General features: G+C 36.2%; 1 protein-coding gene across 10 annotated transcripts in view; it reads right to left on the bottom strand.

Annotated features, from left to right (window-relative positions):
* The window catches only part of NPAS3 (neuronal PAS domain protein 3), a 613991-nt gene that overhangs the window by 421196 nt on the left and 164934 nt on the right, over window positions 1-27861 (bottom strand). For 8 of the 10 annotated variants that reach the window (XM_068684450.1, XM_068684455.1, XM_068684451.1 and 5 more), the window contains 2 exons: window positions 5802-6046; window positions 5639-5689 (listed from right to left, as the gene is read on the bottom strand). In XM_068684450.1, coding sequence (XP_068540551.1) covers window positions 5639-5689; window positions 5802-6046 — 296 coding nt within the window. The remainder of the gene's footprint in view (window positions 1-5638; window positions 5690-5801; window positions 6047-27861) is intronic. The other 2 variants (XM_068684454.1, XM_068684457.1) reach the window with 1 other exon arrangement.

Genomic DNA, 27861 nt, shown 5'->3' with positions numbered 1-27861 from the left:
ACATAGAGCTTATCTCAAAAAAATATATTATCATGTATCTATGATAAAGAACTACCAAACCCAAGGAGATCTGAATACTTTCAGTTGTTTTACTGATATGCTGGGCAATGGAACCCCCTTTCATTTTTCATGTTTCCTCTTTTCTTTGTCAACTTCCTGCACCTTAGATATTCCAATTTATCTTAATTTCTATATATTCCCCTTTTATTCCCAAAGTTTTACATAAATACACATAGATGTGTTTATTATTGCATTCAATTTCATTCTGAAAAATTATGCCATTTTATAATTTTCAGGTGCCTAGAAAACCATCACTTCATGTTTTTCCTGTAAGAGTTCTAGTAAACTTCTATTCTAATTTCTCTATCTAAATTTTTCCTCACAATCAATTTCACATATAAGTTACGCCATTAGACAATTAGTCCCTCCAAAGCACTGAGTATATTGGTTGGCACCCTACTCCATTTGCAGAGATTGAAAGCAATCAGGTCATGATCACTTGTCACTAGGCAACCACCAAGTCCGAGTCCAGTATTCAATTCATCTTATCTATCACAATGAGATTCAAACAGAGCTACCTCATTTTGGGTTCCATATCTTTCATACTAGAAAACCATCAATAATTCTCACAAAGAACATTATCTTTTTACCGCTGACTGCCTGAAATTTCCAGCACTCACTTTCTACATTTAAACATCACCTAATAGACTTTTTATTTAATCTTTGTAATAGGCGATTAAACAACTTACCACAACCGCACTACCGCTATGACCAAATAAACAGGTTTAGAATGGGTAGATAATACATTTAAAATCAGTGTTTGATACTTCTACACAGCCAAAGCACTGTATAGCAGCTTTTGCATCAAGAGGAATCAGATTTTCCTATCAATAAGAAAAATGCCTGCAAGATATGGAGTAATAAATTACAACACTATCAAGGATTCTCCAGCACAACAGCAGAAGTTCCATGTGAAGCTGGACAGCCAGATTTAGAGGCCCTTTTCACGACAAACAATATTGCCAAATCATGTGTTAAAATATATTTGCTGTGCCATCTGAATGATCTTTTCCTGTCTGACAGTGAAAAACAGCGTCTCAGACCAAAAACGTTGAGGTAGAAAGTTTATTTCTTCACCTCTATGGATAGTTTCCCTGAGAAGGAAGTGCATGGCAGCTCAGAAAGGAAGGTGATCTCAGAGGAAAGTTTATCAGTTTGTGAGGTTTAGCAGCAGAAGGCTTGTACTGTCTTGCTTCTCCTACCCAGGAGACAACATTTAAAATGTAAGAGGTGACAAGAGATAATATTACTTAATCACTCACAATAAGATGATTCAGAAGGGAACTATTTATTTACCTCTTAAAAATGTGTACTTATCTAGCATAAAAAGTATTATAAAAAGTTATTTAAATTAATGAAGGTAATCCTACTTTACATTTAGGATAACTAGTACCATGCTTTCCAATTATTATTATTGCTTATTTTCTTTCCCAGAGAATTCAAAGCACAAAGCACAAGACTCAACCCCAAGTTCCACAGTATGCTAAAACAAAGTTCATTTTTAACCTATACTTTTATACTTTGTTTGCACTGATAACTGACCCTTTGAAAAGCACGATAGTTTGAAGGAAATGTGCAACTTTTTTTAAAGTATGTGTGTTCTTCTGGTGATTGTCAAAAGATTTTTCATTTTCTCACCAATGCAGAGTTGAAGTGACATTGAATGCTTTATTACAGGTAACACTTCAGAGTCATATTTAGTTATAAGACAAGAGCAATATAGAAAAATACTTTAGTCCTCCACAAACTTTTGACAACATCTGATTTCTTTTCATATGCCAATGTATTAATTTCAGAACACAGATGTGTAAAGCTACTTGATTTCAGAGCATGTAATGCTAAAAGAAGAGATAGCTAAAGTAAAAGTGACATGCCAGTCGGTATTGTTTACTGAAGTCCTTTTCACTCCTCACCTACAATCTCATTCACCTCATCTTCTCTCAAGACAGAAGATAAGCAAGATTAGGTAAAATAATTTTTGTCTTAAACAAAATAAAGCACAATAAAACCATTTAAAACTTGAGATTGCAGATAACCTCTTAATTACTTTTTTTCATTCAAAGAAAAGACGCCTAAATTTGTCTCACACACTCTTAGTTTCCATGTCATATTCTTCAGCAGGAAATTATACTCATGGCCTTGCACAAACAATTGCATTTCCAAAGACAAAAATAACCACAGTTTACTAAAAAAAGAATAAAAATCATTATAGCAAGTTTCCAAAAGGGTTTACAGAATTAGGCAGAGACTACTGCATTGACTGCTGCTTCAAAAGAAACAGAAATGGCAAGTGCTAACAACTGTGTTCAAGACGAAGAGTCAGGAGCCTTCCTTTTACAGTGATGGTGATCCTAATTTAGAACTAGGGTCCAAAGCTCGCCCGGAAAGGAGTTACATGGTATGACTTCACTTCAGCCACAGACATTCCACACATCACAGAACATAACAGCACCTTACACTTCCTTCTCTCCCTTTCTTTCTTGACTTGGAAAAAAAAATATAGCTTGGTGAAAACAAATCACATAGTGAAAAAGAATATAAAAATATAAGGTCAGGTAATCAAAACACATGAGAGGCCTTCAAGTGACATGCCACCTAAGACACCACTACTGTCTGAACACACAGTAAGTGCTATAAGAATTCTTCCATTCTCAGATCAGAGTTTTCAGCAGAGTCACTCAGTGAAAAAACAAAAAGCTTAGTATTTCATTTACTTTTCTCCTCAGAATATTTCCCTTAAATACCGGGAGTCAAAAAAAGGCTTCAGGAGGGTTGGAAATAAAGAGAAATAGTACTGTAATTCATAACATACTGTATGTACTATGCAAAGAATAACAATTTTATTCTTACTGACTCTAAATAACTTTTTGATTATTTTCTGCCCTATAGGAATTATGTCCTGATCTTTAAGAACTTTAATCTTTAAACTCATCTGCTGCAAATTGTGTATTTGTTTACAAGGTCTAATACTTCCTACATATAGAAGGCCTTAGACAATGCACCCAAAAAATTGACTGAAGTCTGCTGATGGAAGATTTATCCATTTTTAGCAAATGTCAAATCATTGGCTATTGCTTTTAAGATTAATAAAAAGATATAATGGTTTCTAGATAGCCTCTAAATAAAGATTACTATGAATGGAGAAATGATTTACCAATAGTCACCACAATGAGATTTCTTTAAAGGTTACAATCATCAGTTATTTAGCTGAAACACTGCTGAGAATGCCTGGTCATTTCTTGAATAATGCATCATGTTCGTTTTAGATTTGATCTGTATTATAACAATACGGACATTTCTTAAATAATGGAGAAAACTATCTGTTACTTCCCAATTGCTCAAGATATTCCCATGAAGTAATTGACTCTGAAAATATTATATGAAGTCACCAGAGTGTTCATTTGCAAGCAAAACTTGTAGTGATCACTACACAATAGGCATAAGAGAACCTACTCATCAGCCTTTATAGACTTTTAAGAAAAGCTGTGATAAATACAGGGCAGAGTAAAGGACCTTCCTGAAATACTCAATTAAAATGATTAAATTGCTGTACAGTACTGGGGAACAAATTTAAAACTAGGCTTTGAAATTTAATTATTAACATAAGCAGACCATCACATTGCAGGGGGATGGGGGGAGTAACACAGGGGAGCAGTTGCCTATGCAGCATAAGTACCTCTCATATAATTTTCCAAATACCTTTGAGTTTATTCAGGAGATTGCTTGGACTTGCACAAGGTGTAACATCCAGTGTTTCATTGTAGAATTATCAACTGTACTTCATATGAAGCTGCAAGCTATTTATATGAGCTTATCAATATGAACTTCTTTAAGGTCAGCAAAAGGCAACCTTAATAAACAAAAATTAATTTCTTTTGATGTAATTTCACAAATGTTTGATCAGAATGTGTAAACAGGTTTTCTGTGTAAAGAGAACTGGTGAAGTAATAAAGCATACCTGTACTGTACAGTTAAGCCTGCTTACAGTGAGTTCTTATACAATGGAATTATTAGTAATAATTATTTCACTAAACTGACAAAAAATAAAATCCTAATCAGCTTTAAAAAAAATCTACTTAAATAGAACAAAAATTAAAAATCCTTCTTTATCCCCCCCCACAGCCCTCATGCCTAGAAAAATGGGACCCATGTCATCAATGGATAGAGAGACGTTAACTGTTTACCTAGCTTTTTTATACAGAAAAACATGTTAATCTAGACCAGACTATTTATGCTTTTATCTAAGAATATCTTTTATCTAAGAATAAGGTTTTATTCTCCTTTTAAAGTATTTCCTTCATTACAATCCTTGCCCAAAAGGAAGCTTCAGTATTCATATATATATTCTTATTCCACAAAAGGATGATGAAAAACAGATCTCAGATACTTTTAAAACATACACAGAGACCTGCAGACATCAGACTTTCTGTAACACAAGGCAGCTTGTAGCAGCTCTGCGTGTCAGTTGGGTACAGGAATTTGGGAAGGAATTATTTGTTTTTACAGATCGATCATAGATCCTACAGCAAGGAGTCTACTTTATACTCGTCTTGAAGCATTGTTTAATTACCTGAGAGCAGAGTTTCATCCTGAAAACATTGGGAAGATTTGCATATTATATCAGAAGCCTGATGAACCATGTTGTACTTGTGCTCTGAATGATGTAATTATTACCTTTTTTCTTCATGAAGATTATATATGGCATGGCAGATAATATAAATGAAATATATGAAGTGACGCAAATATGTCCAGCTACTAAATCATCAGCCTCAAAGTCCTTTGGTTGTTGCCCTCCATGTCTACTGCCCTCCATCCACTGAAAATTATAACTTTGCTTAACTAATCTTGCTTCCTTTAAATAGAAGAGCAAGTAAAAGCTCTTTGCACTGCCACTACCAGTAACCCTTCACGGACAGTTGTAGTTTAATAAGGTTCTCTCACAGTAATTTAAAATACTTATTAGACAGCAAGATCACACTCTTCTATATACATAGCATGAATAAAAAACTACACAAAACATTCAGTTTATCCAAGTTACTAGAAGCACTAGTCAGTACCAACATGCATACAGCCTCTAAAAACAAATATCTGATTTTTCTATTAACAGACTTCTATGGCAACTCACGTCTAAAACATTTGTGGTCCAACAGCTTGTTTAAGCATGAAAAGAGAGTATTTAATATTGAAAATAGCATATTTTGGCTGAAGTCTTGATACATGCCTACAGGCTCAAAAGTCAAAAATAATTTCTGTACATGTTTAAAGATGATGAATAAAATCCTGGTCTCTGATCTGAAGATTTAAAAATTTGGATGTGATGTTCATGAACTGGGAGACATGATTCTGCCTTTAAGTTTTAGTGACAGAATTAAGAGATTGAGTTCTCAAATCAAGGAATAACACCATGTTCCTCTCAAATGCATTATTTTATAGAATATTAGAATAGGAAAAGTAACGCAATCATTGCTAAATAACTTTGAATTATTTAATCTTTTACCCAGAACACTTACAGCTGTAATACTTATATCAACAGGTTTCTTGTTAAATAAAAATAAATAAAATAAGAGGTTTATTTCACCTTCACATGGTGTCTTTCTCATGCAGACCTCAGATTTCCACATTTGTATCCCTTTAAAGGATTTGATATGCAGGGAAAGAAGAAAGGATGATGGTAAAAATTTCAATTTAGAGGTTACTAAAGGCTGCCATGTTTGATACAATACAACGTATTTACAGCATACCTTTTACTGATGTATTAGGTGGAGGTCCTTCCATTCTCAAGTTCCATGGAGGATCGCCTTGATTAGCAAAGTCCCTCATTTTCAGATAGCTAATTGTAAGTCGGATGATGGATGCCTTGTCAAGCTGGCTGGTAATGGCTGCAGGCAGCGGCAACAACTTTGCCAACTCATAGAATTCAAAATTCTCCTTTCCCCGGCGAGATCGAGCAGCATCTCGGGACTTTTCCTTCCTCAAAGCTTGTAAACTGAAGAAAATAAACAAAGTAGGGCATTCATCAATATTAGTTTTCTGTCACATTTAACCAATTTGCTTTTCCATTGCTGGTCTTCTATACAAATTACATTTTCAAAATGTTGTTGTGTATGGATGTACAGAATTCAGGATATATTTAATGGTACTCCAGTCTTTGAATAATTAAAACTAATGATAGTACTTGAGTTTTGGTTGTAGACACGCTATGTAATGACTATTAACTCATTTCAACAGCTTCTTCGGCTATCCTTCCTTTTTCTGATGCCAGTCACAAGAAAGAATTCCCAAGAACACAAGGTTTATCTACACAGATGCCATTGCTGCTGCTGACCCACTGTAACCCATTTTTGTCTACATGTGTACCAGATTCTGACTCTGGTGGGAAAGGACGCTAGAAACAGATGTCTGAAGTGATTGCCACCTCTGACAGGGGTTGCAGTGCAGGCAGCCAAGATGACCAAACAGGTTGTAAAGTAGCTTCTGAGTCACATAAGTTTACAGAAGTCTGGTGTTATAGTGTAAATCTGCTGGGATTTCAGGAAGGTATTCTTTATGAGCTGTTCAGCTGTCTTTTTGTGGGAACAGTAACCTTTGTCAGAGGTGTGAGAAAGCAGTTAATAGTTATGTGCTTCATGTTTCTGATTGTAATTAACTACCACATATGTCAGACTCCTAGACAACTTTTTGATCAGAAAAGACCTTCTGCCTTATGCTAAGGAGGTGGAAATGCAGAGACATTCATTTATTCCTGTTTTACCAATGTATCTCTTGCTACCACCCATATGCAAGCCCTAAAAGTAACAGTTTTTATTCCTGAGTTATTTAATTGGCATATAACTGCTGAACATGCCTTGGATCTTCAAGACTGCGGTCTTTTCCTGAAACTCAAAGTAAACTCAAAATTCAGTTTGTTTCAATATATAACACTACTTTACAAGGGAAAAGAAACTTTTCGTTTGAGGCAGAGGTTTGAGGCAGACAGAAATGTACAATACACTTCCCAGAAGACCTGAAGTCTATGTGCTGATGTTGGTGTCTGCCAATCACTGCATAAGGTAAGTAGAAACATTTCTAGTCTCTCACAAAGACTGTTTTTACTGTCTCATTTGATTCCTTGTTAGCTTGATGAAGTTACAAACACAAATCCATTAAGTAGGCACTGGTTTACAACAGAACTAAAATTCAATTAGTTTACAATGAAACAGCAAACACTGTGCTCTAGCTTCTACAATTGTCCCTGAAACCTTGGATTTCATCAATGCACAACATACAAAAAACATGACAGCGTGAGGTAGATCAGTAGAATTTAGGCATGTAAATCTAATACCATGATTCTGAGACTTCTATTTACCCATTTTTTTCTAAAATAGAGATGATTTAAACTACAAAGATTCTCTTATTTTAATATTCTTATCCACTTGCATTTTTATGACTGCCTCTGCCCAAGATAGACCTCACACTTGAAAGGGCAAATCAGCTAGGCCCTTAAAACACAAATGAAATCCCTCCCTCACACTGCCCTGAGAAAGATTAACAACTCATATTCCCTACACAGTTGTATTTAAAAAGACAGCCTAAGTAAAGAGTACAGATGGTAAGAGATCAGGATACCAGGAGGAAATGCCACCTCCTTAGCCACAGGCAAAGATGTTCTATTGAATCCCATAGTAAGGTACCTGCTTGTCTTCATGAAGTACCAGCAGCTACCTTCAGGTTTTGAAGTTAATTTCTAGGAGACAAATAATACTTCGGTGTTTTTGGAGATGCACCTGTCCAATTCTGAATTTTAAATATCTACCATCATAGATGTTAAAAATCCCTCAAGAAGGGCATTAAATATAGCCAGAATAATTATTTTACATATATACAGAAGCCTAGAAACTGCAGCTCTGTGAGGTGTGAACCATCCAATTAATTTCAGATACCCTATACAAATTAAATACACTAGTAACGTAAGAGAGATGCAGGCATGTATCTCTGCTCAGTATCTTGCAAGTGAAAACTTATTTTCAGGGTACAAGTAATGACAGTTACTCATCTGTCATCACATTTTATTCTCCAGAAGCCAAGTCTAAAGACCCCAAATTCCCTGATCAATTTGAGGAGTCCAGAAGAGTTAAGACTCTAGATCTATTCTGAAAATCTTCACCAAGAGCCTTTGCTCCATACCATCCTTACACAGCACCTAATTATACCCCTGTGCATGAAGGGGACTTTTTAGAGATCCTTGGTAAAACATGTCAGAAACATTGCAGATCTCAGCAATTTCTGAAATTAAAGGGTGTTAGAAATTAAAAGGTGATAGATTATTTGGGCCTGGAGAGCAAGTCCTATGAGGAGCGGCTGAAGGAGCTGGGCTTGTTCAGCCTAGAGAAGAGGAGGCTCAGGGGTGACCTTATTGCTCTGTATAAGTACATTAAAGGAGGCTGTAGCGAGGTGGGGGTTGGCCTGTTCTCCCATGTGCCTCGTGACAGGACGAGGGGGAATGGGCTAAAGTTACGCCAGGGGAGTTTTAGGTTGGATGTTAGGAAGAATTTCTTTACTGAAAGGGTTGTGAGGCACTGGAACGGGCTGCCCAGGGAGGTGGTGGAGTCACCATCCCTGGAAGTCTTCAAAAGACGTTTAGATGTAGAGCTTAGGGATATGGTTTAGTGGGGACTGTTAGTGTTAGGTCAGAAGTTGGACTCGATGATCTTGAGGTCTCTTCCAACCTAGAAATTCTGTGATTCTGTGATTCCTTAGCAACACCAAAACCTGAATCCACATTTTACAAGTGCTATATAAGGTTCAGGAGATTGCTGAAACTGAATAACAAAGTTTAACTTATATAAACTTTTGACGCATTACTGGATTGTTAACAGTTTTGCAATAGAAGCCTGCAAGCTGAAGAGTAAGGCTACCTGTGTAAGTACACAGCATACTTTGAAAGCCACTTGTGTATGTTAAAACTAGTAGAATGAAATAAACTCCCGAAGTACAAATAATGGGGAGTCAATATAATATAGGCACAAAAACAACCCCTGAGAAACATTAATATCAGTAACATGTTTTTCCTCCTGGCCATTTGGTATGTTGTTGTTTGTGGAAGCTCCACCAAGACAGTCAAGTCAAGGAGTTCATAACTCTTGGTATCAGTGCATTATGCTAAGTTTAGAAACAATGTCTGGCAAAACACACATATAAATCTTAATTTCTATACTATGCAATTCTACCATAGAAACACTTGTAGCTTGGTTGCTGGGGTTATGCTGATACAATGGGTCCTTAATTTGGGAGTAGCAATTTCCTCAGCAGGAGGCAGGAAATCATTAGATATACCCTAACCATCTCTGGCACCTGTGATTTTGATAGGCAACATCAGCTTCATCATAAGATGCTCTTAACAGAGGAAAGTGCTGGCACTGAAAATACCAAGAAGATGCAATAAGAGAGGGATATGCAGCTCACAGCAAAAAGCTCTGATGTTGATACAGAGGGAAAACACATCTTGGGCCTCGTCACATGACATTGAGGTTAGAGGTGGTTCTGGTAACATAAATGAATTTGCTAGAGTACCAGGGTGCAGACACTTAGAAATTCCTGCAGGCCCTTTTACTAATAAGAATTAAGGTGAGAGAAACTTTACCTATGTTTATTACGTAGATTTCACATTCAGAAAACATCCAGAATACAAGTATTGCACGTGTCTTACACAAGGAGTAGTACTTAGATAAGGTCTCCCAACAGACAAGCAAATCTACATAAACTATCCACACTGCCAACAAGAAAATAACGAAGTGTGAAATATACCCAAGGGACACAAAGATTGCTCCCTTCTTGCTGTCTGTGGAGAAGGGGAAAGAGCTCAGATAATTGGAGAGTGCATCCCTGCACGATATCGAAGGATGATGTCATCATACAATGGTAAAAATTCATGCATTCCCCCTAAGAACGTACTTGTATAAGAATTTCCATAGAGTCCACTCAAGAAGACAGGTTTCCAGTTGCTAGCTTCTTGATAATTATGAGATGCAATAGCATATAAACAGAATATTTAATGACCAGAAAACTAATGCTATTTTGGATAGAAGGTTTCTACTCGGTGTGTGTGTATGTATATGTATGTATGTATGTATGTATATTTCCTTCTAGGACTTTTCTAGATGGACTGATATAAAGAGGATCTGCTTTTACAGATGAAAGGGTACAATAAATAATACTGTATAATTTTAAAATGTTGTACACAACATTTCTAAAGTAAGTTTTCTATTGAAGACATGATAATATGGTGTTGCATAAAAGTTTTATTGGTACTCATAACTCACTCATGATTTCATTGTGCTTGTGGTCATTCCAAGCTTAACCTGCTTCATATTTTATTCCACATCATTTTTATACATTTTATATTCATTAGCCTACATATGCATCCATACCTATGTGCACACCCCCAACCTCCACATCTGACAGATCATCTGTCAACTGAAAGATGGGACAAGGACAGCTCCTAATTTCTGTAGCATATAATGACAATTAAATATTACAAGATATCAACAGATGCACTGACCTACATTAGCAAGGATTTTTTAGCATATCAATACCTATGTGGTAAAAATCAGTGAAATAATTTAATTCCATGAGTTTGCATTTTGAATGAAAACAAGGCAATGGTTACGGTTACAGATAAATACATCTATCTGCAACTTCAAAATGCAGTCTGGAAGCAGTAGGCTTGCCCATAGTAGAAAAACACTTGGAGAGGTCGGTCTCCTCCCAGCTCAGGGTTTTACAGTGCCCAGGCTGAACCTGACATAAATGGAGATTGGACTGGGGGCAACAGCCATAAAACAAGGTTTGAGGGACAGGCTGCTGAGATACAGCTAGAATGGTTGAAGCCAACAGACAGCTTGTCCATACTGCGCCGTCACTGCTTTTGCTTGTCACTAACTACAAGCAGAAAGGTACTACATAAAGGATAGGCAGTATTTTTGCAGTTCTCTTGTATTTCTATAGTTCTATTGAAATCCTCCTTGACTTCAGGAGAAGCTTTACAAGTGCAAAAGTATACCAGAATAGAGCGCTTTTTGAAGTACTAAACAACATCATACTTGTTAATTCAGCTGTTATCGACCACTAGTGAATTTCTTAAGCCTCTAACAACAGTATGGATTAGCAGCAGCAAAACCAGATACAGTACAACAATAATACTTAGCAATATCTAATAATGCTTATAACAAGCTTTATAGACAATGAAGCAGTATGTCTGTGTAGTTTCATAATAGTATAGTCATTCAAATTCAAGGATCAAAAGGTCCACTATAAACATTCTCCAACTCTCCAAAGGCCTTTGTCAGATGCATGTTATATCCATTTCATAGAAAAGAAATCAGATCTGTGGAAACGATGTGCAACATTAGATCACACAATGTGTCTGTTGCAAAGAAAAAAAAAAAAAAGAGGACAAACCCAGCTTTATATTGCTTCTAATCTCTAGAAATAGTTTCAGTCATGTATATCCTTCTGTGTACAATGTTCCCCAAAATAAAGAATAAAAGAATCTCTACTTGCTATTGCATCTAGTTGTGGTATTACGTAAGGAAATAAAATTAGTTGTTCCTGAGCCCATAGTCGTGCATTTGTGCAATTCTGTGAGATACAATGGAAACATCCTTTTATTCTTACCTTGCGCAGTGTTAATGTTATTAGTGTCATACTTCAGATATTTTTATATCTAAAAGAATTTAGTTCTGCTCCCTTTTTTATTTTTAAACATAGCTAAATCTTTTCTCTATTTATATCGATACTTGTGATTCGTAGTAACCAAGTATGGTAATTTAACTAATAGGAATGTTTCTACATTCTGACCTACCACAGAAATAATATATATCACCTGTTCCCTCACTTCACCACATACTTGACAAGTACCTTTTCTTAAATTTCAAGCTTACCAATACAAACAAGAATGACAGTTGAGCCCATTTATTGGGACAGTTACATTGAAAACCTGATTCTTACTACCTGAGCAATTCATTCAGATATCATCTAAGTCCCCCTATAGATGCTCACCCATTGGCTATTTTCTGGGCTATAATAATCTGTTTTCATCAGATGAACGATATTTCATTGATATAACAGGATAATCACTCAGTATGAGAAATTGCAGGAATAGAACGGCATCAGTATCAAAATGACAAAATTATTTGGGATATCTGACTGCTAAAATAGCTATTCTTATGCTTTATTTTTTTTGGGGGGGGTTGTTTATAGTGACATCTTAGAAACAGTGTTTGACCCCTGTGAATATTCACCTGAACAGCAGTAAACATTTTCAAGACTCTAAAGAAAAGATTTAGACTAGAGTAAAGATGGAGAAAGTACAGCAGAGTAGTTTGCACTATGTAATTGCACATATCGCAGTTGAGAAGTCCAGTCTAGCAAGTCAAGCATCAGCATTAGTGGTTGCAGGAGTCTAAAGCCTTTTATTGTATTTTTTTTTTTTTATTGTTCTCTTTTTCTAAATGTTATGCTCTAAAGAGCTCACAAATATGCATGAAACTGGATATTTTTTCAGCATAGAAGCTACAAGTGAGTACAGAAGAGTGAAGGAAAAAAGCTAAATGTTCCTGCAGATGTGAATTAAGAAAAAAAGTTACCTTCAATTTTATAATACTGACTCAATTAGTTCTGAAAAACTGATGCTGAAAATATGTTAATATGTTTTCCTGTAATTTCTACACAGTATTTGTTATCTTTCTGGATTTTATTCTGAGACAACTTCTCAACTTGATGGTTTTCTTTCTTCCTTTTTCTTTTTTTTTTTTTTTTCTCCCTACTGTCCTATTCACAGACTTTTCACACAGATTTTTTCCTGAACTCAGAGTACAAGAATTTCAAGACTTATAAAAAACAGTTACACTGTTTAAAAGAGAAGAGTACTTTTGTGAGGGCAAAACCTCCAAAAAAGGAGGAAGGAGGAGAATCAAAGCCACATTAAATTTTACCTTCTTCTTTCTGTTTTTTAAAGCACATCTGAGAAGTCAGACAGGCAGATTTTTATGGATTTTTCCACTTGTTTGCTTAGGAGATCTGAACATTGCTCAGTCTCACTATTTATCAATTAATCTAGCATGCAGCCTCAAAGGAAAAAGGTCGACCTGTATTAAAAATTCATCCATCAAAAATTCATCAAAGACTTCAGCATTTTAACTCATGAACCTTTGAACACCTGCATACTTGTCAGATCTGTGGTCATAGTTAGCTGGAATCTATAGTTACTACAGTATCTATACTTGCTCTGACATGAGCTGCATGAGGAGGCTTTCAGGTGAAAGTGCAGTACATAATCTAGTGAGCCACACTGCTTTCTCAAACTGCTCTTTTCATCAAAAAAGGGATATCTGACATCTGACTAAGTACAAAGTCAGTCAAATCAGACCCTTTGAATGAGCAAACACTTTTCAGGGGAATTCATTTTTTCCACACCATAAACATCCCCATTCTTACATGGCAAAAAGTTTGCTAAAAATGTAAATGAAACCATTATCTGACATTATCATCAATGGCATACTGCACAAATTAGAGCCATTTAATGTTGTCCAAGAAAAATCAATGATTTCAGAAGACTTTCTTTAATGTGCGAAAAAAGCTGTATAGTATATGCTGGAAGTTAAAGCTGGAACCTTCAAGTTCAAGGTAAAAACTCTGCCGCTTAACTAATGCACTGCTCATAGCTGTCATCATTAATTTATGTTAGCCTCTGTAAACATCAAGAGTATAATAGGCCAATTTCACAACTAAATATAGATGCACATTTTGCCCTTATATAAATGGCAGATTGCTGCTGTAGATCATCACTGCAGCAACACGTCAGTAAAGATGCACTGTTTGATGGTCTGATGCTCACACAATATATAAAACCAGTTGTAATGGTTGTTTGGAAGCAAAGTGTAACATAGCAGCAAAATTTCATTTGTTCCACAAACTCAGGATATATTAAGCTTGGCTGACAAAGACTGTTTGATGTGCTAAATCAGTTTGACCTTCATTTTTGCTTTATATTTCTCATTTAACACATGAAATGACCATTATTTTTTCACTATAAGAAAATATCACAGAACTGGTTTCTATTAAAAAGGCTCCTTTCCTTGTAGGTGGCAAAAAAAATACATTTTCCAAATGTGTTTTAACAATTATTCTAAAATAATGTGCAACTTATGAAAAATAATACCTATATTAACCCAAGCTTTTTATAATATCAGTGAGACAAAGTTGTTTTGTAGGGGTTATGGTTAGATAAAAGATGTTTCTTTTATTTTATTTTCAGTATGTAAAACCGGTTCAAAGAAATGTATCTTTTTTTTTTTTTTTTTTTTTTTCAGGAAAAGGTGTGTGTATGTTTGAATTAATCATTAAATTGAATGTTTTTTATCTTCAATAAGCATCTTCGTTACATTTCAATATCAGGATTTACTTCCAATGTGATTCATTAGAACACAATAATAGGAACCTGGCAGCTTTGAGGATTACAAAACTCACCATGCTGCACAATGTTCTAAAAATGTACACTCACATAACAACAATTAAGTGAGTTGTAACACACCAGTTAAAACCCAAACTCCACAACCACAACACTTTGATCTTTTTTTTCTTATGTTGAACTAAGCAATTGCCAGCCTTATGATAATAGAGAAACTCCAGTTTTATCAAGCAATTTTGCAGCGCCCAATAAACAGTACTTTACCTTGGAGCAACTTGTACATTTCACACCTTAAATTTCTATTTACCAAATCAGCTAATCACTTCACAATTGAACTTCTCAGAACAAAAAATTATCAATTAAAGTGGTTGAAACTCCTGCAAATTATCATTTAGGAATGAAGTAATTGCTTTCATCAGGGCAGAAAAGCCCGCCAGAACAGAAATGTCACTTCAGATTAGTGTTCTCACTCCTGAAGCTATGGATGACACAGCTGATATAAGACTAAATGCCAAGACCAATCAATTGCTTTTGTGGCTCTGTTCTGAGCTGCTGTAAAAGGGGCCATTTTCTAGGATCTACTCTTCATTATAGTAAATGCTATCTCCTTGGTAACATAATTCCATTTCTCATAAATTCCGTCTGAGAGCATTGTCCTAACAATGGATGTTTGTGGAAAAGAATGCTGTTGGTTTAATGCAAAGAAATTAAGTGTGAACGGCTGTCAAAGTACTATAGTTTACTTGTTCTTAAACAGAAATTGAAGTCTTTACATTAAAAAAAAAAAAAAGGAATACTTTGGCGGAAATGAATGTTCTGAACAAGTGTAATATATTGCATTTGGAAGTGTTGTGCTTCTGATTGAGAGCATAGACTGTTTTTTTGTATACATATGTTCTGTCTATAGTGGACACGCTAGTTCCTAGTGCACATTTGTCAGTTTAAGAGAAAGTAGATAAACACTCCACTTATTTCACAGCAGTGCAGTTAGAAAATGTGAAACTGCTGAAGAAAACATGGTCTCATTATCATATGACATGCTATTTGTTAGCAGACTCATCTGTGTATAAAGGCCGCCTTTGAACTGAGCCCTTACTGGAAATATCTGTATTTCAATTTGTATTGTTCAGCTTCCTAAAATACTAAGAATCTGAGTTATGGTCTCCAATTAAAAGGATATCTAAGAAGCTAATTTGGTGGAACAGCAGCAATTTCCTGCACTGCTCTCCTCATGACTGAAGTTTAGAAACAAATTCAAGATTACAGATTTTCATTCAAAACAGGATGAAAAGTATTCCTCCCTCAATGAGCATAAGCAATTCCAATTAACAATAACAAGAGTTATGTGACAGGAGAATATATTACCAAATACGTAAAGAAGCAATTTATTCAGCATTAAGATGAAAATTGCAATTTTACCATGGTATTTCAATGGGTAACCAAAGAAAGATCACAGGTATGCTCTTACCAGGATTGTGAATGTAGCCCTGAATGCTAGCAATCTCACAAATATATGAAAAACAGCACCTATTACGTGTTGTGAGGAAGACAAGAGGACAGTAGAGACAGAATGTTACACAGCACATCTACCTGCCTGAAGTAAAAGCAGTACTTTTAATTGTAAAACTGGATAGCTCTAGCCCAGGTTCTCCAAATATGCTATCTCACATACCATATTAAACATGCTATAGTGCACATTGCAATTTAAATATGAGCTTTATACTTTGTACTAAGTAGCAGTTACTTCGTGAATAAGTCACTCTAGGAAATGAATAAACATACAAATTTCCAGTTTTACTCCTTTAGTAATTATAGTGAGTATGAACTTTAAGGAGGAGAACTCCAGGTTATGAGGTTTTGATTTGGTTCTGAATTAATGTTTTAAAGACTGAGTAAACATCTGTTATTTTCCTCAGCTACATCAAAACTATTGCGGAGAAATTTTTTTGCTGGAACTCTCCTATCAGCTGTGGACATTAGTTTCTATAGCATTATTTTACCAGTGGTAGCTCCAGTATAAAAACCGGTACTTTTTTTTTGTTGTTGTTGTTTTTATGGCATAAACTGTATTATCATAGGTAGTTTGTCTATACCATGAAGTTCTTCTACTGCCAAAAGGCCTAAGAGCACAATATTGCATTCAGACATCCCATGTTTGCTCTTCTACAGATGACCTAAATAGGGATTTTGTTAGAGTTGGCTGTGTTCTCTGTATCTATCCACTCCAATTTAGTTCCCAGAGCCAGGAAAAAAAGGCAAGAATTCTAACCTCTCTCTTTCAATGCTGTCAAATAAATAATCTCTAGGTAGTGTGTTCTCAATTACTGTAACATCAGGACCCATTCTAAAGAAAATAACATGCTTTATTTCCCTACATACTCTTATAATGATCTTCATCATCTCATAATTCCCTCCTTCCCATCCAAAAGTTATGCTTATGCTGATGGATATGCTGAAGATATCCAAGTTGTAGTTTCAAACTCCTGCTAATGGGAGTATTAGCAAGACCTCTTATGAAGAAGCTTTCAAGGGAAATAGAATGCACTGACACCGAAATCCAGAGGAGCTACTACATTTTGCAGACACAGAACTGAGCAATCTTAAAACTGCCAATACAGCTTCAACACAATAGACCCAATGATGAACCACATGGCCAAAATCACCTCTGAGTGCTAACATTTTTTCTACCTGGTACTCAATCAACCTAGTTTAAAAGTCCTTCCAAAAAGTCCATCTACAAAAATAAAAATATTAAAAAAAAATAAATAAATAGAAGCAACCACTACTCTGGGCTGGTGTACGGATACACCCACTGAGTAATCTGAGCAGTGTGTGTTCAGATTTGAATGCTTTGCCTTTGCAGTCTTAGGAAGACCCTGCTGCCTGTGCAAGTCTCCAGAAGCTCATCAATGGATTTATTGAAGCTTATTTTTCCAGCAGCATGAGTTCCACTCTGAGGTGTAGCATTAGCCGTAGAACCATTGCCTCAGTAGAGTATGAATGAGCTCCAAGGTCTTTTACTTCAAGGCTTCTGGCAAGAACACCAAACAGTTTAGTGTCAATTAATTTCAGTAGCACACAAGGCAGCAAGGCTTTTGCAAGTAGATGTCTCTTTCATAAACACAACTAGTAAAACAAATTATATTACTTCCTATATATTCCAAGACAGGCTACAGTCTCCATGGAGTTCCCTTGCAGAAGGGACTATATTTACTTTTTGTTTATCCCTCTGGGAAAAGTGGCAGCTCTGTAACTATCCAGTAAACACCAGTGAAAAGCTTAAACTGGGCTGGGGAGGAGAACAAGCCACAAAACATTAATTCAAACAGGAGAAAAAAAAAAAAAAAAAAAGCCCTCAATTTTCAATCCAGTCACCTGTTTTTTTCCAAGTCTAAACTGATAGCTTAGACAACAGCAGTAGGTTACAGCAGGATATGCAGTTTTTAGAAACAGAAACAGATAGATGTGTACGTTTGGCCATAGAATGAAGACAGAAAAAAATCCATAGTTCTTCCATAAATCAGAATTAACATTCATTTTCCTAGGCTGGCTTCCCACATCCTACTTTCATCTTAATGGAATTATGTTTTACTTACATCTCCTTATTTCCTAAGGAACTTGAAAGACTTGCCAAATACTGCAGAATCTTACAATCAATTTAGCAAGAGGGAACCATTCCCCAAAACGTAAGCAGAATGTCAAGGCAACCATATGGAAATGTGTGTGTTTCCACCAGCACACAGCTGGCATTATAATTTACAGGTTACTAGAGGAAAAAAAAAAGCCTAATGAACCAACATGTTATAGGGTACAGTGCTCCAAAAGTCTCTCCTCAGCTCTCATCACAAACTTCCAGTTTTCATTAGAGGTAAAAAGACAGTTAAAAAATTGGTGGAGCTCACAGATTCACACTAAATAACGTTCATGACCTCAAATTCTTCCAATTGTACAAAATATACTAGTGATCCTCAAAAGCTTAAAAAAAAAGTCCATGTTGTCCTCTTGCTTCTATTTCACCTTCATTCATAATAAATAAATAAATAGAAAAAACTATATAAGGGTTAAAGAGCTTAGTCCCCCCCCCCAAAGCAGTGTTTCATATTTAACATTTTATAAAACAAACCTACTGCCTGCATCATCATGTCTCAGTGCATTAGTAGCATTGCATAAGTGTAACAAGTTAATAGAAATTCTTTCTACTCTCACTCTGTTACAAAGATTTTTTTCTTTAAGAAGGTTAAGTTGAAATTTTTCATGCTGGTTCTCAGTTGGTCCCCACAATTAAATTTTCTATGGAGACATAAAAATTCATCAATTTTATTTATTTATTTATTTATTTTTGTTGTATGACTGTATGAATTTTAGGTGCACAACACAAAGAGAAGCTATATGAAAAAGACATGATATTGCTATATTTTCAGCAGTTCTGATACAGTAGGTTAAAAATGAAGTCCACACTGACTGCAGGAGGAGGAATGCCATCCTCATTCCACTCGCATGTATCAGTACTGACCATGCACATTATTGGGCACGTGTTTCCTGAAGTGCCAAGAACAGCCTGTTGCCAGAGGTTACATATTCAACCCAGACCACAAACTGCCTCATACAGCAGTAATTGCTGTACAGGCTGTAGGTATGTGCCTATGTATATTAGTTTTGGGGCACTTGTAGCAGACCTGAGATCTACTTTCTAGATAAGTTTTCAGATATGTTATAGCCAAAGGTATTTCTCTTCAGAAACCAGTTTAATTATAGCCAGATGGTCCTGATGCTACAAGCCTTTTATGATCAAAGGAACAATATGCCAAAACTTCTCCTTAAAACAAACACATCATCAGTTGGAATCCTAAAACTGTAAAGAGCAACAAAAAGCCACACTTAACCAACAGCCTCAAAGCATTAACATTTAGACATAAATATCATGTTATACAATAATGCTTACTTCATCAGTAATATCCAGCTACAAGAAAGAGTAGCAATGTCCTAAATCCATCAGAGTGCATGTATCAAAGGCATTACTTAGCAGCGTTCTGAAATCCTACACAACAACCTCCCAGACTAAACCTCCAACAAGGAGGCAAAGCTTACAGAAACAATTCCTCAGAAAGGGCTAGCCTGCTATGAAGTAAGGAACAGCAAAGCATGAAAGACAGCAAGTTCCAGCACTAAGGTCCCCTCTTTAAAAGGTACTTGCCTTGAGAATCCTCTTATATACTCAGCAGGTAAAACAACTCTCTTCAAAGACTCACAGGTCAAAAACAGAGGAATATTGTGATAATTTATTAACTGTTCTCACCATTAGGCAAGCCACGTAATGTTACCTAGTAATTCCAGCATGCTCCTCATAATTTGTGCTTAAATTAAAAAGTTTCTTTTGCAAAATATCAACCTTAATCCAGAAATTCCAAGACAAAGCAATTCTATTGCTAAGCAGCTGCAATGTTTAAATTAGCCTCACCATTAACATTTTTGTTTTATTTCCAGTTTCATCTTTGCTGACTTCAGCTTTCAGTCACCGAATCTTGCTATTCCTTTGTCCATTAAACAAAAGAAACTCCAAATATCTGCTGTCTTTTTCCTGTCTGGGTAATTACGGGCCATGATCAAGTCAACCTTTAACCTTCCCTTTTTTGACAAGACTCAATTGACTAAACAAATTCAGTCATTATATATTTTCCAGTCACGATTTCAGCAGTCTCTTTTTTCAATATTAGATCAACTAAAAATTTCTAACACTGGACATGGTAGCAATCATCAGTGGGTAACAGTTTTCCAAGTTCAATATTTCAATTAATATATTTAAAAATCATTTTAGTCTGTATCTGAAATGGCATCATGCTGGATAACAGTGGCCTGCTGCTCATAAGAAAAGTTACCTATTGATGGTATTTGTGTTTCAGAAATGGAAACATATCCAATAAGTTCCATAGGTAGTAAGGTAATAGGTAAAAAGAGAGAAAAACATTAATTCATTAACTCCAGATACCAACACCCTGCTTTCTCCCAGGCATCTAGAATTATCTCACTCTTATTCAAACTGATTCTCTGCAACCATTCTTCCATTTTATTTCTAAGGTGAAATAAAGGTAATGTGATCAATTGCTCTGGATACACCCAGGCAAGGATTTCTTTCACACCACCCCAGAATTTTTGATGGGGTTAAAATGACAGAAATCAGAAACAAGATGAGACAGCATGTAAAAGTTTATCATTTCCCTCAGCATGACATACGGATGTTTCACTACTCCAGGTCTATTTTCTTTTTTCTATTCCCTCAATGGACTAAATATCCTGACAGGGAAAGGCTCCCATGTTTCCCAGCACAGACCACTTAGACCAGAATATCACTGATTTAGAATTATTCCATCCATCAGTACTTTGTATAATCATAGAATCATAGAATATCCTGAGTTGGAAGGGACACATAAGGATCATCAATTCCAACTCCTGGCACTGCACAGGTCTGCCCAAAAGTTTAGACCATGTGCACAGCCCAATCTCTTCTTAAATTCAGACAGGCTTGATGCAGTGACTACATCCCCAGAGAGCTTGTTCCAGTGTGCAATCACCCTCTCAGTGAAGAACCTCCTCCTGATGTCCAGCCTAAACTCCCCTGCCTCAGCTTAACACCATTCCCACACGTCCTATCACTGGTGTTTACAGAGAATAGGTCACCTGCCTCTCCACTCCTCCTCACAAAGAAGTTGCAGATAATAATATATAAAAAATAAAACTATATTAAAATATAAGAATAATACACCTTTATTCCCTACCCAGTCACAACATGAGGCTTTAAAGTTATTCTGCTTAAACTAATCTGACAGACAAACAATTCTCCTAACCTTCTGGCCATCTTCCCTAGTGCTGGACACATCACTGTGAGGCTGACCTGTGAAGGTGAACAGGAATGGAGAACTTTTAAGAGCACCAGCATGAATCACTGAGGGCACACAGCATAATTTGTCACAGATGGGCCGGTGACAGAGTATTACTATTCCTCAAAGGCTGGGAAAAAGCCTTCAGATTGCTGTTAGCCATCAAACCATCACTGTTGTTCAACATGGGCCAGTTACTTCCAGGCCTCAAGAACATTTGTAGTGGTGTTCATGTTCCACATTTCAAGTCATCATCAAACTACTGAAGTTTTGGTGTGCCCAGACACACCTACCAAGTGAGCCTATACCATTAAATATTCCTATGAACATGATTTTAATAATGAATTCTTGAGAGTTTCCATAAGCCACCATTCACACAGGTGTTCAAATCACATAGAGTAATTAACATGTCATTTTCAAAACCACACAGCCCTGGCATAATCCTTCTCCTAGACAAATGAAGCCCTGGAAGTTATGTTTGAAAATGCCACCTTACTCTATTTAAAACCTGTCATCACTGGTATGAGCTCAGACAGGTAAACGAGAAATACTTTAGAGTCAAGAGAAAATAAGACCAATATACCTGTAAACACTGCATGTTAATCTTGAAACCTACCTGTTGATAGATCCGCATGCTCATCAGAAGGGGAAAGAGGTGCAATGACTGCTAGATTGCTAGCAATAACTACTGAGTGATGCCTAAAACTAGCAATTGTACCGGGTTTGTGGGTGGGGGCTTAGCTACAGAAAAGAAAGAAGAAAAGAAGGAACCATCACAAAGAGCTATTATACCTGACGGGCTCTACACAAGACAGATGAAATGTAAGCTTCAGTATTCAAAATAGAAAGGATACAATCATATGTCTGGTTAACTTACAGGAAATAGTTCCAGAGACAATTTTATACTAACTACAGTGATTTGAGCAATTTTTAAAAATAATACCAGCCAATTTCTCTCCATTATACTCTGCTGGCAGAAAATAAAACATTTTTCTTTGAAATGATTGCCTCTGGTTTTGTTAAATCATGCAGCCTGTCAACATGTGGTCACCAGTTTTACATGATCTTTCTGCTTTTCTGGAAAAGAATGAATTTGCAGTCTGATCCCTGATATAAATACGTAGTCTGGCATCAGTTAAATTTGTTATTATTACTACAAAAAATCCAGGTAAGCAACTGCAATATTGTAATCAAAAAAAAAAAAAAAAAAGCCAGAAGGATACATTTTCATTTCAAATAGAACAGGATTTTTGTTTTTATTAAACACTCGTCCTGGCAACTCTTGCTGCTAAAAAATTAAGAGTGGAACAAAAAATATAACCAGAGTCTAATTCCATCACCAGATGTGTCTGCCCAACTCACACCAGTGATTTCAAAGGACAACATAGACCCTTAGTGTCAAGTGATTTCATTAGAGTAAATATTTGAAAAACAAAATGAGAAAAATTTGTGGAATCCTTCTTTTGGTACACAGTTGTTTCAACAAGCTCACAGCAGCTGAACAAATTAAATCTCCAACCTTTCGCTGTCAAGTGGGAATCATGTACTAATAATCCTATAACTGTTTGATGGGGATATGTGCTCATCTCAAAGTGACTAAATGTCTGGAAAAAAGTGAATGGAGAACAAGACCCCAGAAAGATAAAAACACACTAAATTTGACATTAATAAACTTATGTTGAATTAACCTTTATGAGACACTTTGTTTTGCTGAGAGAATTTGCCTACTAAGAGTACTCTTTCTACACCAGGGTTTTGAAGCTTGCAGTCTTTTCTAAAATCCTTTGTATACTGGGTATAGCATACCTCACATACACTTTCATCTCTACTTAGAAATGAAGAGAGACACAGCCAGTCTTTATAATTAAATCATGATGTTGACAACAGCAGTTGCTGTGATTTCATCTTATATAGCTACTGTTTGCATTCTTTGGAATGCCTACTTTCAAACACGATGGGAAAATTCATGCTATTAAGAACGAGGGAGAAAAAGCAGCTGAAGTGTTCCCCATAACGCAGAAGGAGTCGGTGTATCTGTGTGATGCTTAATGCCTTCAAGACACTTGAGTACTTCTCTGAGCAAGAAGGTTTACACTGTATCTTTAATAGGGTGCAAATAGTAATTCCCACACCTAGCCTGCTGACAGGTACTACTGACATGACAAAATGGGATCTTGACTACTGTGCTCATATGACCTGTGGCAGAGGCTACTGAAGATAGACCCATGCATACCAATCCTCCAGTCTGTGACTGTCTCTTGTAGCAGAATCAGAGAACAGGATTCTCATAATTGCCTCTAGCATCCTGAGAATCCAGTCACCAATAGACCAAGAAACTTTTTCTACTAACTACTTTTTAACTGAAACTTCCCTCAAAATAAACAGCCTTAGATTCTTTTATTAATAGCCAGTATAAAAGAAGACATTAGGCTGATAAACAAGAAGAAAAAACATTTGAAGGAGATTTGGACAGTAAAAAGTAATGACTGGATGATGATAACCAAAGGAGCTAAATCAGGGCAAAAGTTTGATTTTCAGCTACTTCAAGATTTGTTTAGACCTACAGCCTTCAAAAACGAAGAATTCTCGTGCCAATTTTAAAAGTCTTATTTAAAATATTTTATGAGTTCAGTTTACATTAAAATCTCAAATAAAATAGCATGGATGCTTTGTGTGGCCATCTGCTACTCTCATCAAGTGTCTCTAGTGACGAAAATGAGGATTCTAGTAGTTTTACTGTGGAGATAATTGAAGCCTTTCTAAGAATAATTTCTATTCAGTTCTTTAGAGCCAAATTTTGCCCTTGGATCTGCACTTTATCTTGTAATATTGGAACGTGGCTCTTGTTTGAGCAGTTAATATCAGGCTGTGGGTATAAAACATGAGCTACTAGTATTCTTTCACACTTTTGCAAATGATTACATAATTTGTATTATATATACTTGGCAGATGCTTTTGAGGACATGCTGACCATGTTTATACATTTAAACTGCATAAATACCACCTTTATCAGAGGCTGACTGTCAGTGATCTGAGTTTCTAATTTGAGTCCTACCACTAATTTCTAGTATCATCAAGGGCAAAACACTTGACCCACACCCTCACAATATTAGCCCACTAGAAAAACTGCTCTGAGATTTAGGTTATGTGATATATTTTCAAATCCTCACAGATCCCAAACCTGCAAACTTTATTCGCCTGATAGCAGTGCATTCATTTTAATGAGACTGTATAGAGATTTTTTGCAAAAATCAGAATTTATGATTCAGGTCTATGCAGACAAGTCCATCCTATGGGGTTAGGTGACATTGAACTCTGATGTATCTGAACTGCAGTCCTGAAAACACACCTATAAAAAAGTGTGCAACTGATGTTGAACTGAAGATGAAAACCCTGCACCACACACTTTTAAAAACTGAAGTACATGAATCAGCCTCATTGCTATGGGATGCTGCCCTCCCACTGTTTTTCCTGCAGCTGCTGAAGCAATGTTCACATGAGCTGGGATTGTTCCAAAAAGCTGCTTTTCTTTCTTTCTTACAACTGCTTATCAGCTTTCTGATCGAACCCATATCACAGAATATCATACCATATCATGACACAGAAAATTGTTTCTATTTAGCTTTTCTCTCAGGACGTCTGAGAAAACCTGCGCTGACTTGATTTTGGGGAACACTTCTTCAAAGCTATTCTCCTTCCCCTAATATAGATAAAGCAGCCAAAGATTATTTATTTATTTTTTAAAAAGTGCATTCAGCTTTTTTATTGGAGAGTGAAAGGCAGATGAAGCGTTAGCCCTGGTACCCACCTCACCTTAGGCCAGCTAGGAATTCCTAATGCATAGTGAGTTCCCATCAGTCTCAGACTCCAGGGTGCACACAGACACGTGTTAAAAACAATGTGTAGACCCTAACTCTACCAGCTATATTAGCTAACGTACTCTCCTTACACCACTGGAGGGGGGGGGAAAGGAGCACTTCCCCTCCCCCCCCCCCCCCAAAAAAAAAAAAAAAAAAAGAAGAACAAAAGCAAAAATAACTGTGTAAAGCAAATAGAACAGATGTAGGAATCTGTTTCAAAGCACAGACTGCATCCCCTTGACTTCACTGAAATATGTTTAGCCCTTCACTTGAAACAGCTGGACACCAGTGAATATAGGTATCATTTCATATACTACTGCAAATATGTTATATTTGGGAGCTGTTTACAGGAATAAATAACAAGGTCCTAGCTTCACAAACACATTAAACTGGCATAGGCTGTCATTACAGCTAAAAGAAATCACTTCACTTTCAACACCGGTACTGTATTCCCACCTCTGCACCATCCTCTGACTTGGGAATTGGTGAAGTTAAAAGTAAGTGATTTTTACAGCATTAGTTTACAAGCTCCTTAATCCACTTTACCACATGGATGTATAAACATCCATATAGGCAAGGGTGGCACAGAATAAGCGAAAACACATTTCTAAGCACTGCCAACATAATATATTCATGAAGGAAAGGCGACGATAGGAGCAAGACGACATACTCAGCTGAAGCTGTCAGAACAATAAGGGTTGCCAGAATGTAAATGCCCACTTGGAGTCAGGCCAAAATTACCATTCCTTTAGAAATGCTTGCTTAGAAGTATGAACAGTGCTAAACATTAATAAACACAGCCAGTCAATATCTGAAATTCTCACTCAGATCCATCAGTAACCTAAGGCCACGCTAGGGCAGTGGTATGTTTTGGACTTTGGTAGAACTCAACCGCATACAGAAACCACAGACATGGAAAAAAAATAGATTTCAATATAATTGACAGCATATGTTTCTATATCTCTATTCAGTAGCTGATAGAAATAAATATTACACAGAGTGCCAGAGATAACCAAGGCAAATAAAATGCTCGCCAACTTTCTGAATTGCATTCTAATAGGATCTTAGAAGAGATGTAAGCCAGGTTCCTCAGAGCCACTGTTCACTTGATTTCTTTCCCTTCTTATTGGTTTATGAGAAATATAGAAAAACTCACTTATTAATCACTTCTGCTTTTCAGGTTTTCTGCTTCTCAAAAGACGTTTCTGTCTTGAAAGTTTTTTCAGATCAGTCTAACATTTTCCTCACTTGAATGCTTTATTTATTTATAGTTCAAATATGCAAAGTCTTTGAATTAAACTAAAGTTTTCCTGATGCTGAATCCTGCTTAAAATCAGGATGTTTTACCTGAAATAACTTTTTCACATGAGGCTGTTCAGATGTGTTGCCAACTGGGACCTGTCTGGCCTTGCTGTTTATATATCTTTAAACCAGAGTTCCTAGATAATAAAAATCTAGCTTTTTATCATATTTTGTGGCTCTGTGACCTACTTGGAGAACAGTAGCCATAAATTAATAAAAGCATTATTTTAATCCATGCATTCAAGTACATTTTTCATTTTGTGTTAGAATATAATTAAGTTCATTTTAATATTTAATGATATTTTATAATCAGTGCCAAATAGTAATGATCTCTCATGCCTCTTTTCATGGATTAGTAACTGCACTAACTTCAAACTACACTTGCTGATATCAATGTTATGTGATAATCTATCTCTATGCAACTTGTGCACAACTTAACCACAAATGATCAAAGCTCATCCTTAACTCCCCTGTGCAGAGTTTGTCCCAATTTCAGAGCCAAGCACTGCATTCTCTGCTCTAGCTCATATCAGGTGACTATAGCCATTAGATGCCAAAAATGCAGCTGGAGATTGTCATGACATCTGGTTCCCTGCAATACTCAGTTTCTCCTAAATTTGCACACCTCTGAGGGAAGCATATCCAGAAATGCAAACAGATATTTTTTTCTTAAAACATGAACTCCAAAATCAAGAATATTTTGCAAATCTTAATTTGCAAAAAAGCATACAAATTAAAGCCCTAAATATAGGGATTGTTCTAGTCTCCTTTCCTTCTCTAATCTACCTTTTACTGTAATCAGATATTCTCTTTTCCTGTCTTGGATTGTATCTGAATGACATTAGTTTAACAGAGAACAAAGTCAGCCTCATTAGGCCTTTTTTTTGTGTCACCTTTCAGTGACAAACAATGCAAAGATCTTATTTTATTGACCCCAGCCCAGATACTGAAGTTGCAAGCAGAAAAAAAAAAAGTTTTCTTAGAACCACTGTTTCAAAGAACAGTAAAATTCACCTCTATTGTTCAGCTTTCTAATTACATACCTAGACCCCCTCCCCTCTACCAGTTATGTATCTGACTTTTGGCAAGTATCTTTTCTATACGTTCAGCAGCACCAGTGTAATAGGAGAATCCCTTTCTAATGATCAGCAAGTACTCCAGCCCTCAGGAGACAAGTTCACTCAGCGGACAAGTAAGCTTCACTATCCTTCTTTCGGCGCCTTTTACTCCCTTTGCCTCCAAACAAATGCATTCTGTGCAAGATGTATTCCTCATTACAAAAGCTCATTGTCAGGGTAGTTGGCTTCGGTCAAAGCAA

This window comes from Anas acuta, chromosome 5 (assembly GCF_963932015.1).
Source record: "Anas acuta chromosome 5, bAnaAcu1.1, whole genome shotgun sequence".
NCBI lineage: Eukaryota > Metazoa > Chordata > Aves > Anseriformes > Anatidae > Anas > Anas acuta.
This window is presented reverse-complemented; position numbering and strand designations above follow the sequence as displayed.